A 13,099-nucleotide genomic window follows, 5' to 3' on the forward strand; every position below is an offset into this window, starting at 1 on the left:
CATAAAGAAGAATAAGATTTAAAACAAGGCAAGTTCACAAGACATGACATGTTCCAAACCAGGAATTGCATACACATAATTTTTATGTTGTTCATGGGTCTGTTAGACCATCATATCGAGTATAGCCGAACTCTAAAAAATTCACAAACATACCAGAGGGTGTTAGCTCTCATATCCAAGTGAAAGCTCAAAGAAGACTTTTTTTTTGCCCATAGAAATTCACAAACCAAAAACTGATTTTTAGCTCTGTTAGAACATGGCAAAAATTTGCTTTATAAAAAAGTAGTTGCCAGACCCAATCCGAAAGGAATCTCAATCTTTCAATTTTTTTGATGTTAGCTATACTTGTTATCTTTTAAATGAATTGATTTCATAGAAAAACTATATCATATGAATTTTTTGAATTTTCTGAATCGAACTCCATCTAAGAGATAGTTCTATAACTAGATCTTTTGCAGAATCCAGAATTTTATCTGACTTGTATGAAACTCTGGAATTCTCATATAATAAATCTAATTTTTATATTATTTTTCTCAAATTTTTCCATATAATAACCATAACATATCCAAAAATCAGAAAAAAATATCGAACCATAGATTTATTAGATTTTCTGCAAAACTGTTTATAAAAAATTGCTCTGCACTCTAGACAAAATTTATGTCTTGCATTGCAATAGTCGTAACCCGCTATTTTGTACCACTACTGGGGCCCAATTTTTTCCTGAGATATCTCTCAGATGTTTAGAAAGTCTCCATAAAAGGATTTGGTCAGAAGTGATCCAGTTTGATAGTTATAATTATTATACCATACCAAATCAGTTATGAAAATCGTGACATGTGCATTACGATATAAAATATGCTAAATATAGGAAAAACACAAGCATCAATGTGTAATATTATTTTTCAATCATGCATCAACCATATACACAGTACATACACACCATGTAAAACATCACATGATCATAAAATATGCATTAAATCCTAAACTATCAATATAACTCATGATTTATGCATATAATATCTAGTTTAAGATGCTAGCATGTTAAATCATCATAGAACACATAAAATAAATTTGCAAAACATGATTCATATTGTAAACACATGAAAGAAAACAAATATTCATTCGATCATGCTAGAAACAATCATATACCAATCTTAAATCATGTAGAAACATGAAACTATGCGTTTCACACTGCCTATTTCTTGATTTGGCTATTCAGATATAGTTTTACTGAAAACATATTTTTTAATCCATTTCAAAGCATGGTATTGATTTAAAAATAATTTAAAAAATACTTTTTTAATTTATTCTAGATTTGATCCACCATGTACTAGCCCGTAGAATCGGCAAGGTGCATGATCTATAACCTTGTATTCGATCTACAACTATGAGTGAGATAAATCCTATCTTAACCGAGTTTCCAAAAGTGCTAACACATTCGTTTCTCATCTTAGCACCTTGGAGTAGCTTTAATAGCAGCTGAAAAAACTCCAAGATATAAGAAGGAAGAATAAAATGGTAAACAGAGAGGTTAACAAGGAATAGGAGAGAGAAGATGGATAGGGATTAGCGAGAAAGAGAGAAAGAAATGGAATGAGAAGGACGTGTGTGGGGGTTCTGTTATGGACCCTCTCCATACCACCATGTCATATGGGTCTCTCTCTCCCCTCCAAAATCATGTGGATGGGAGAGAGAGTCTCCTCTTAATTCCAAACTCTCAAAACTAACCTTTGTATGGACTTCTAACCTCTTTAAAACTCCTACTTATTTTAACCTCTTAATTAGACTTTGATTTTTAACTAACTACTAATTAACATGTAGGGTCCACTAGAGGGGGTAACCCACCCTCTCTAGAACCCTCTCAAATGTTTGAGAGTCTCATCCATGCAGACTTCAAAGCCTTAAGTGGGTACTACCTGGGTGGCATCCCACACGTGTCTAATCCAATAAGATTGGATCCAAAAACTATGAACCATATCCAATCTCAATTGGGTTGGATTCAAGAACTATTAGTTAAATACAAATCTAATACTTAAGTTAAAGGCTCTGTATCCATTAATTAAATTCAAATCCGTATTGGATCCAAATACCATAGTTTGGATCCATATATAACCCATCCATAGTCCATAAAAACCCTTGGTCACCTCCACAACCCCTGTGGGATCCCACGTTGACACACGACACCCCACTAGGCTGGGCATGACCCTCTGAACCCCCATAAGGACTCTGGGTTAGGTCCAAAACACAACCTAATCAATTTTGAAAAATTAAGTTTTAGATCTGATCAAAGTTGGAAACCCAAAATAGATGTCTGTCCATTTTGAAAAACGCATTTTCTGAACCAACCCATATCCAAAATTGCCAAATTAGATCTCCTATGAGATCTACAATTCATAGTGGATCTAACTAGAGTCTTAGTTCAATTTAAACTGTTGAATTTTGCCTTAATTTAACCTGCATTTAACTTAAATTTTGTTTGAATTTAAAAGTTAAAATAAACAAAATTTGTAGATGTTACAAAAGGCCATTCATATATACTTTATATATTCAATTAATATAACTAACTATAACAACCACTCTAAAAATAAACTACCCACAATAACCCCCAACCCCTATTCAATGCTTGTACAGAGTAAACCCTCACCCATTACACCAACATAAACAAGTATATATAACTATGAAAAACCCTAAACATAGTAAATACTAAACGATGGTGAATACTAAATAAAATATAGGAAAACATATAAAAATATCTACAACAATAACCAAACACAAATATACATGGGGTATTAAGTGATCATATCTACAAACAAAGAAGAAAGTTCAGAATGAAATAAAATAGTATGCATATATATATAATTTGTACAGAACTCACCTTTCCACTTGACCTGAAAAGTCGATGAGAAGGATACCGTAACTTCGTTAGAATGCATAATTTTTTTTCATGGAAATCGTTGCAAGGAAAGAAAAAATGTTGAGGGTTGTAGAGTGAAAAGGGTTAGGGTTCTTTCAAAAAACAAACAATAAAAAAAAATGAACAAAAATGACTATATATATGATTAGTAAGCACACGCCAAAAATTTATGTAGATCGCCTTATATTTGTGGATCTTTTAAGGACCAGTTATAAAACCCATGAATTTTTGATATTTTATAAGAAATAATGATGAATTTAAGGCAAAAATATTAGTTGAAATTACGATAAAAATTAAATTATAATTCGAGCATTAATTAGGATTCAAAATAAATTTCAAGTTAAGAATTTATTCTGAATCAGAGTTTTGATTTGTAATTGAATTTAATATGGATTTAAGTTAAACTTAAATGAAATGAAATTTGAATTTCAATATTAGTCCGGTTTCGAATTTAGTGCGCATTTGAATTTGGAGTCTCATTGAATTTCACTTTCAATTTATGAAGTTTTATCAAATTTTGGTTTTCGATTTGGGAAATTGAATTCAGATTAGATTTGAATTTAAATTTAGATTTAATAAATATGTCTCAAATATTATAATTAAATTTGAGTTTGATTCAAATCTAAATTAAGATTTAACTGAATGTTGATTCAAGGTAGGGGTTCTAATCGGATGCATGTAAACTAAGATCTATATGCACGAGCATACTTCAAATATGAATTGGTTTGAACCCGTATATCACTCCTAGTATAGCTGGGTCTGATATCGGTTCAGATTTGTCAAACCCCAAAATCAGTTTTGATAAAAATATTATCGATCACCTTAAGTAAGTTTTTAACCAGCTAAGTCAAGAACGAATTTAAGAAGGAAATCTATTATTTGAAGGTTTTGTTCTAGGTCTTACTTCAAACAAATAACATTAACTGCCAAAATGAGTTTTCCACTAGATGTGGTGATGCAAATTGAAGGGACTCACAAAGTTGATACAATGTAGATGAGTCAAGCCATCCACATAGGTTTACCCTATGAGGTTTGTACGACAAAATAGACTTTAGAAAGAGAACCACATCCATATTTCATAAAGGAACGTGATTGCTTAAGATGGGAGACCCATACCACTATTACACCCATGTCCCCTATAGTCATATTCTATTAATCAGAATTGTTGTCACAAATAGTACCAAAATATTATGAGATTATCACCATATTTAACAAAGAGAATAATCACAATGTATGTAAAACATCAAAAAACTGAAAATATGATAACATTATCAGTGTATTTATGGAAACATTTTTCTTATTTTTCAATGTACTATTACAATTTGGTAGACATTCCTTCATGGTGTTGACCTGGGACATCTTGATTAAGCCTTATTTTGTTTCATGTCTTTAGGCCATATATTATGCGTTTAGTTAAATTTTCCTCCTTTTGTCTTTGCTTATGCAAGAATAAGTGCTTATGGACGGTTGCGCTCTAATGGGATTTCCGTATCAGTCCTTAATGCTATCATAAGTTAAAATTAATTAGGTTTTTGTATTGTCACCTTTTTTTGTTTTTGGTCCTTTTTTTTATATTAAAGTGATGTTTAAAAAAAGGAAAAAAACTAAGTTAAAGCTTTAGATTGAAAATATTTTTAAAACTTACCAAATAACAAGACATGAACAAAAGGTCAAAACTTACCTTTTTCATGGCATAGCCTCCCAAGGAGGGAGGGGCGTCCCCTCCTAGATAGTTCTAGGATGGGGACAATGGAAAAAGAAAGAAAGAAAAGGAAAGCAGAAAGGTATCAATGGGAAAAGGAAAAAAAATTAAGAGAGTGGACTAGTCAAACTTGCTTGCCAAGCAAGCAAGTTTGAACTTGAATCATGGAAAGGTCCAACTTCATGGGGGTCGACCAGTCCATCCCTCAATATTAGACATGGGATATTTCATATAATAAGGTATACTATATATGCTATAACACATATACATCTAGTATGCATATACCCTAAGCCAAATAGAATATTAATGAAAAAAAAATATAGAAAAGGAAGTTAGAAAAAATTTGAGAAAAGGAAAGAATGGCATAGGAGAGATCAAGAGTTGAGATTAACCCAACCCTTGACCTCACCCCAACTCCCTATATAAACATGGGAGGGGCTCACACCCCCACTATTTTCCTCTTTTGAGTATTGCTCCCCTTTCCCCCCTTGTTTCCCTTATTCCCTCTCGATTCCCCTCCTTTCTCCTTTCTTTTCTCCACACTTCTTTGCATTTCCCCCTCTTGGCCCAATAAGGAGAGCATCCACGTGCATGTGCAGAGCGTAGAGAGTTTATTGGCACGATCACCATACGTATTGAGCAGCCAGTTCATGTACGAGGTTAGATTTCACAAGCTTAGGAGGCATTTTCACGAAAGAGGTAGGGAGTTCTATTCTCCACACGTAAATCGGAACTCATAGGCACGAGTCCTTCTGATTTTTCTTAAGAATAGACCTTATACCACGCCCTCATACATGGGTTTGGCATAGGGTTTGTCAAAATATAAAATAGAGAGGGTTTTTGAAAGAAAACCCCCTCTCAAAATAGATTTCTAAAAAAAAATTGGGTCCAAGAATTTGATTTAAACCATTGTTAAAAAAGACTTTTATAAAAAGGCATATGGGATTAATTAAAGAGGGTTGATTTTGATTCTTCCTAGAAGGAATCTATTCATCCTCCCTACTGGATGAATTTTCCAAATTAAAATAAAAAAGAAAACTATGCATGCGTGTGATCGATTTTGTCAGAAATAAAAACTATAATTTTCTGAAAATACATGTAATATCGATTTATTTTCTTACAAATTTTAGTTAGAAATTATAGTTCATATTCATGTAAATGTATTGTAATGATTAGCATGATTTTTCTTATTTTTGGTCAAGGAAAAATACTTGTTTTTATGTGCCTTATTGCAAAAATACAAAAACTATTTCTGAGGAAATGGGATTCGAGGAGACAAATAAGTTTTCTGGACTAACAACTGCAAAAATATAATTTTTTATGGTAGATTATTTAAAATTAATGTGATTTTATTTTTGAAACTCTGTTTGACATGTTCATGTGAAAAAAATTTGGAAATATGAATTCGGGTGACCTGTTTTGGCCCACCCGAATGTATATTTTTTGTTAATACATATTTTTGATCTGACACTCAACCGATAAATCATTCGTATCTCCTTCATCTAGAAGATTTTTTATGAATGGTTTGTTGCATTGGAAAGCTAACAAAATTTTAAAGTTGAAACAAAAAACTACTGGCCCACACTAAATCGTTCATATCTCCCTTATTCAGAGGAATATTTACTTATAGTTTGTGGCATCGAAAAGCTGACAAAATTCTTTGCAAATTGGCTTTGTTTGATGACTGTAAAATTTTCTGTAACCTCTATAACAGTCAGACATAATTGAGTTTTTGCAAGTTTGAAACTGATTTAAGACCCAACTATCGAATACTTGTAAATTTTATTACATTTCTATGTGTACCTTTGCAAATGAATATCAGACTGTACATGGACTATAAAAAGGTTAGTTTGCTGTAGGAACTAAGTGCGCATTCATGGGGCATGAATTGAGTATGATGCTAATGCAAAAGCATGCCTTCATGGCCACTCACTAATGTATGGACCAAAGTATCTATCTTGTGAGTTAAATATGAATGTTAATAGACTATGCATGTTGTAGTTTTTTTATGACTACCATATACATGATGATAATGATTGGATGCAGTTAATATATAAGAAAATTCATTGTTTTATTTATGCATATGCACATAAGTTTAAAATGAAAGAAACATGAGTAATGTTATCGAATTCAATGTTAAAAAATGTGTATCCATAAGCTCTAAAGTGACCAAATCCCTCTAGTGGGTTCCTATACGGTGTTGCATATAAAGCGATTAATGCAAGAAGTTTAAACATGTAACACTAAAGTTTGGTGCTTACAATGAGAGGGCAAACAATACTTTCGACTTTGTGAGACATGTTTTGAGCATGTAAGGTTGCTTCTCTCCAACCATAAAGATAGGGAAAACTTTTGCATTAGACTGCAACGTAAAGGAAAAAAAATTATGAGTGAAAATCTGATGCATCAAGATGACGATGTTGAGAGAACTCTCTCGATATGCTTATTCCCCACCCGTAAGACTAATGAAAGGTGTTCAGTTACGCCAAAGCTACCCATGTTTAAAAATACTGCTTGCGCTATGGCCCTGATCTAGGTTTAAGCCTGTGTTAGTATCCACAGGGCTAAGAACTGAAACTTAAATAATTGTAAATTAGATAGGCATGCCATGCATCATATAAGAAAGAAAATTTAAATTAAAGATAATAAATGACTCATGTATATCGATGACTTTTGCTATGGTAAGTGCATGCATTTTTAAACTGTTTATGCATCTTTATTGGTTCATATTCAAGTGAATGTTTGATTGAAAACAATTTCATGATTAAATGCTTGAATGACATATTCGCAATTCATGTTTGTATTTGTGTTGTATTTAATCTTGTTGAATGGATGAAAGATCAAAGTTATTCCTGCTTACATGTTTTAATTTATGTATTTTGAATAGCTCTACCCTATTGAGACATTATTTGTCTGACCCTATTGATTTTAAATATTTTCAGGTAGTGAGTGAATTCACATGCGATGGCGGGAGGTTGCAGCGGGGACCGAGCCAAGCCTTTTCCAACCTTCGAGTGTGTTTGGACTGCGAGCATTTTAGAATGCGCGAGACTCTGATTATTTGATTTAAATTTTAAATAGACTATTATTATTAATTTGGAGATATAATGGACATTTATTTGATTTATAAATGTTTAATCTTTGAATTAAATGCATGTATGAAAATGAATGTGATCAGGAAGTAACATGTCAAGTTTTTATCCCGTTTAGATTTCTGATGCAGATTTTATAAAACCATTTCAAAAAAAAAAATTCATGATTTCTGAGATATAAAATTTGGAGTGTTACATTAGTTTCTTAAAGAAGATCCATATTGTTCTATGCGAACTTTATACTATATATATGAATTTAGTAGAATATTTATAAAATTTTGACATGTTTTAGTTACAGGAAGTTCGAAGATGTGGTTATGCAAACTTCATACTATATATGCGAAGTTAGTTTGCGAAGTTTCAACATGTTTCAGTTATACAAAGTTTGCAGATATGGTTATGTGAACTTTGTACTATATATATATAAATTTAGTAAAATATTTGCGAATTTTTGAGAGGTTTCAATTATAGAAAGTTCACATATTTGGTTATACGAATTTTGTACTATATATGTAAAGTTAGTAAAATATTTTTGAAGTTTCGACATATTTCAGTTATAGGAAGTTCATAGATATAGTTATGCAGATTTCGTGGGGTCAGTAAGAACAATTGTGTGAATCTACATTTTAGTGTCATGGTTGCGATACACGGAGTGTGTAATGATATATTTCTCAAACTTTAGAAAATTGACTAGTGCAAATGTTAAAATGGTCTTTTTAAAGGCGAATATTTATGAATTTGGACATCAAGTAAATTTTAAAAATTATAGGGAATTTTGGGAAACATGTTATTTTTGTTGTACAATTATTTATTACAATCCATTGTACTTATAATTGAGTTGAAATCTCATGATGTAGATTGTTTTGACTCAATCTAACCTCACAGATGTGTAGTTTTGATAGTATGTCAAGTACTTTTAGTTTTCACTTAACAACACAAGAGCTCAAATAACAAGCCCTTGATCAAATACAATAACAATGGACACAACATTTACAAGCAGCTTGGTGGCACCATGATCCCACTAGCTATCCCAATTGCATTTTTACACAAGGAAGTAGCAGATTTGGTATCAAAGGTGAGCAGAACATTGGTCATGTTGATCCCCCGGCATGGCACACTTGAACTACATGCAAGTTTTATTGCTACTTTGGTTGCTGATGTCCCCCTAATGTCATCGAATGTTACATCTGATATCTTTACTCCCGAATTCTGCAGAAAAAATAAAGTGCTAAATCTGTTATACTACACCTTAATATCCAAAAAAGAAAAAAAGGCCACATGGATAATCATTGTTGATGCAAGAATTCAAAGCGAGACTTGAAGAAACTAAGCTACGATTCTATGTTATAATGTGCTAACTTAGCTAAAGTAGAAATCTACAAAAAAATAGAAAATATTTACATTAATCAATCCCCAACCTTTCATGACTTTACATGACTATTTGTAGAAAAATAAACCCTAATTTTAATGTTTATCCAAGATGGATTTAATGACTTTCATTTGGTAATGGAGAGATAATGAAGAGAAATTAAAAATATGGATTTGGTATAGCCATTAGCTTGGAAGAATAATGGTAAACAGTATGGATATATTTTTTTTGGAAAATTGACGCATGAGTGCATACTTATGAGAATATTGCATTGAACCTCAGCCTTTAAAAACTTTAACATATGCACCTACCATTTTAAAAAATTGCTCAGCTAGCTGCTTCTACTGGTCTCCATCCAACTAAGGTTAGGTGCCTATCTTATTGTTTTGAAAGGTCAGGTGGTTAAGCAATTTCTCAATACGTTTAAGCACCTATCCATAAATTTACACTTATTTTTTTTTGTGTGTAATCTCAAAACTTGACATTTCGAAGGCCTTTGACTCTCTTTCTAAGGATATGCATGTTATTAATAGGTTTAGCAACAACATCCACGGTATTAAAATGCTAAGAACATATTATTTTTAAAAGAAATTTATTTTTTATTTTTGTCAATGTGGTTTTAGGGTATAAATGGTATTTGCGATAAATACCTGATTAGGGCAATTTTGACGACGAGGGCAATAGTTTTGATCAATGACTATTGGATTCTTGACGTTGTTCATGATGACTTTTTGAAAGAGCACCCCTTTGACAAATCCAGAACTCATCCTTTCCCATGTTTTTATCCTCAGTCCATTCTGGCTTCCTGTGAACACCACATTTTTTACTGTAACATTTTGCACCCCTTCTTCGATAGCGTCCTTCCCTAAACTGCCAATGCTGTTACAAGACAAACAGACGTGCATTTAGTTATAAACAATTTCGCATAATTTTATCACCTTTAACACCAAGTAAAGATTTGACTGTGTAAGCTAAGAGAGAACAGAAGGTCCCTTTTCTAAGATAATAAATCTAGTACATGTAATGTTTGGTGGTTATCCTACGGTTACTATATTCCACATAGACACACAGGTAAATACATGAAAATAAACTCAATTAAATTCAATATTGTCTTTAAAATGTAAACAAGAAAAAACAGTGTCAAGAAAGATAACGATGTTGATGCTATATATCTTTACCAATACTTTTTGTAATTTTGACAACATTTTAGGATGAAGTTCTTTTCTTATGGAGATTTAGAATCTTCATTTATATGAAGTCTAAAAGTAAAAAGAAATGGTATATAAATATAAAAATATATATGGGTAATTTACATATAAGTGCCTAATGTTTGTGAAATTTATGTTTAAATAAAATATTTAAAAAGTGCCTATCTTTTTCTACTGCTTTTATTTTATGAAATTACTTATTTACAGTTAATAGTAGGTGCAAAATTGAGTAGCTATAAACGGGTATTTCTGTTTTAAAATATAAAAAGGTTGGCAGTGAGATTTAGAAAGTTACTAGGGTTAGATGATATAAAAAGTAACTCACATGGTAATTTGAGCAATTTCTTTAAAACCTAGGTGTTAACTTAAAATAACTGAGTTTCCTAAACATAACATATGTTTGGTGCCTATCTGTAAATTACCCAAAAGAAATGGAGGTCAAGAATGTCATCACGTTTTTCTCTGTTATGGTTCCTCTGCATTGTCCTGTCTACCTCTTTCTTTCTTTCTTTCTTTTTTTTCTTTTTCACTAGGCCAAAGGCAACTCCTCATCACTGACAGCGTATTGACGGACCTTTGAGGTCTGTCTTATCCACTGGCGAGTACACCAACTTGGACCTTGCCACAAGGGATGCTCACTTTAGGTTTCGAACTCATGACGTACTGCCAACTTGGTGACATTCACAAATCACTCCTACCAAATGAGTGGATATCCTATCTAACTTTTTCTCATGCATGCATATCAAGTGCTTACCTTATGCCATGACCAGGCCCACAAGCTACACGTTCAATCCACAAGTTTCGAGTGCCCGGACCGATCGATATACAATCATCTCCAGTCTTGATACTTGTGTTCCTGACCGTGACATCGGACGATGTTTGCACATGAATGCCGTCTGTGTTGGGGCTTTCGTCAGGAGCAATAATCCTCACATCTTGCAAGGCTATGTTGGTGCAATGGTTGACGACTAAATGAAAGAGTTGGCTGTTCACAGACGTGAGGCCGGCCACAACTCCGTCTTGCACAAAATCCAAGAGCAATGTCTGCAATTATCAAGTGTTTGTTATTACTAGCAAGTGAGAAATAGATCATGCATTAACTCATGTAGTTTGACGATTCTATATCTAATGGCAGCATGATAAACGTTTGCCTCAATCATTTGTATATACAAACGACTTAGCAAGCTTTCATTTTTCTTGATTTTTTGTAATTTTAGTCAAAATGATCCCACGGATGCGATTTATATGCTGTTTTTTAGTAAGAACCGGTTTTTGAATCGCCAGAATTCCACTTGCACACAGGCTTGTCTGACGAAGCAAAATTTGATGATTATATAAACACACATGTTTTTTCTGATTGAGAAAACCATTTTTCCATCGAAAAAACATGATCAAAGGGTCTATTTCCACTAAATCGCCCATCTGAACACACATACGAGGTTAAATGAGTTAACACAACTTGCATTGCGACATTCCAAGTTTCCAACTAGATTGTATGTGCAATACTGTATTAAATATACACCCATCAGCATGGCTAACTACTCTCTCTCTCTCTCTATATATATATATGTATGTATAAAATAAAGAGAGAGAGAGCATATATATGTGTATATATGTGTACATGTATAAACTTACACGTCCACCAGTCGGGCATGTCTTCTTCCCAGCCTTGCACGCCCACAAGGCTGGGCCATTCCCATTCAAGCTCCCCCCTCGAATGGCCAGGCCCTGTATGTTGGCAAACTTGAGCCAATACCCCGTTGCACTATATGCTTTGTAATTCGTGGATGCAACGAGGTTCCCATCGATCCGAATGCTCACTGCTCGACTCTTGCAAGGCCCCATGAACTGCACAGGCAGCAGCGTGAACTGCCCTTCCGGCACATACAATGTGGCCGGGATCTTGGAGGCACACACTGCCTCCCATGCCCTAAGAAAAGCCCCACTGTTATCACCATTTGTGTTGGGGTTAGCTCCAAAGCTCGTCACATCGAAATCAACTCCTTCCACCACCTTGACAATCACCAATGCAACAAGTAGGGCAAGCAAGGCTAAACAACTCTCCATATCCTCTCTGTAGAGAGAGAGAGAGAGAGATGTACTTTGTAGGAGGGAGGTTTGTTGGATAATGAGGTGACGAAAGATAGAGAGATGTAGGACAATAAGATGATGAGAGAGAGAGAGAGAGAGAGAGAGAGAGAGAGAGAGAGAGAGAGAGAGAGAGAGAGAGAGTTTGCGTGAATTGTGATGATGGAAGGATTAGGGGTCCCTTGGTGCTTATATATGAGATGGAAAGTGATGGGGATAGAGTTGGATTCCTTACAGTGGCTGTAGCTCGAAGCAAGCGGCGCTGGTTGGCAGCAAAAGCAACAATGGGGCGAAGGCCGAGCTGTGATAACGATTGGTTGAATGGCGCGGGAGCTCTCACCAGGTTCGGAGTACGGCCGTTATCTTGTAGTCGATTCCACACTCACGGCCCCTTCTCGGATTTTGTTCTGCTTGATTTGGTTCACCTGATTGTTGATATTAAAAGATGGGGTCATACAATCTGATGGCCCAGATTTGTCGCTGGGCCCAGATTTGTCGCTGCCTTGACTCATGGGGGCCCACACACCAATGATCTCTCCTGCATTCCAGGCTCAAGATCCATGAAAGAAAATCTCTCTCTCTAGTTTTTTTTTTGGCTAAAACAAGGGAGAAACCCTTCTATCACCTGCTGCACATTAGCAGGTCTCCTCCCATTAATAAAACCTTTGTAGTCACCACTACCACCGGAAAGTACACCTTTGCCGTAAGCAACACCTACAATGGTCA

General features: G+C 34.1%; 1 protein-coding gene across 1 annotated transcript; it reads right to left on the reverse strand.

Moving 5' to 3' along the window:
- Window positions 1-8,698: 8,698 nt before the first annotated feature.
- Window positions 8,699-12,352, reverse strand: LOC149845753 (polygalacturonase-like). Its single transcript, XM_089989251.1, has 4 exons — window positions 11,921-12,352; window positions 11,040-11,329; window positions 9,728-9,956; window positions 8,699-8,917 (listed from the first exon to the last, which is right to left on the reverse strand). Exons 1-4 carry the CDS (start codon window positions 12,350-12,352, stop codon window positions 8,699-8,701), a joined length of 1,170 nt encoding a protein of 389 aa, XP_089845377.1.
- Between the last annotated feature and the right edge of the window lie 747 nt (window positions 12,353-13,099).

This window comes from Nuphar pumila, chromosome 2 (assembly GCF_984573655.1).
Source record: "Nuphar pumila chromosome 2, dmNupPumi1.hap1.1, whole genome shotgun sequence".
Classification (NCBI taxonomy): domain Eukaryota; kingdom Viridiplantae; phylum Streptophyta; class Magnoliopsida; order Nymphaeales; family Nymphaeaceae; genus Nuphar; species Nuphar pumila.

Bases quoted from the DNA above. Each gene is read 5' to 3' on its own strand.
- LOC149845753 (XM_089989251.1), bottom strand. From the start codon at position 12,352: ATGGAGAGTTGTTTAGCCTTGCTTGCCCTACTTGTTGCATTGGTGATT. The intron at 9,957-11,039 runs GTAAGCACTTGA...GTCTTGTAACAG, and splicing joins GGGCCTGGTCATGGCATAAG to CATTGGCAGTTTAGGGAAGG. The intron at 8,918-9,727 runs GTATTTATCGCA...TTTTTTCTGCAG, and splicing joins GTCAAAATTGCCCTAATCAG to AATTCGGGAGTAAAGATATC.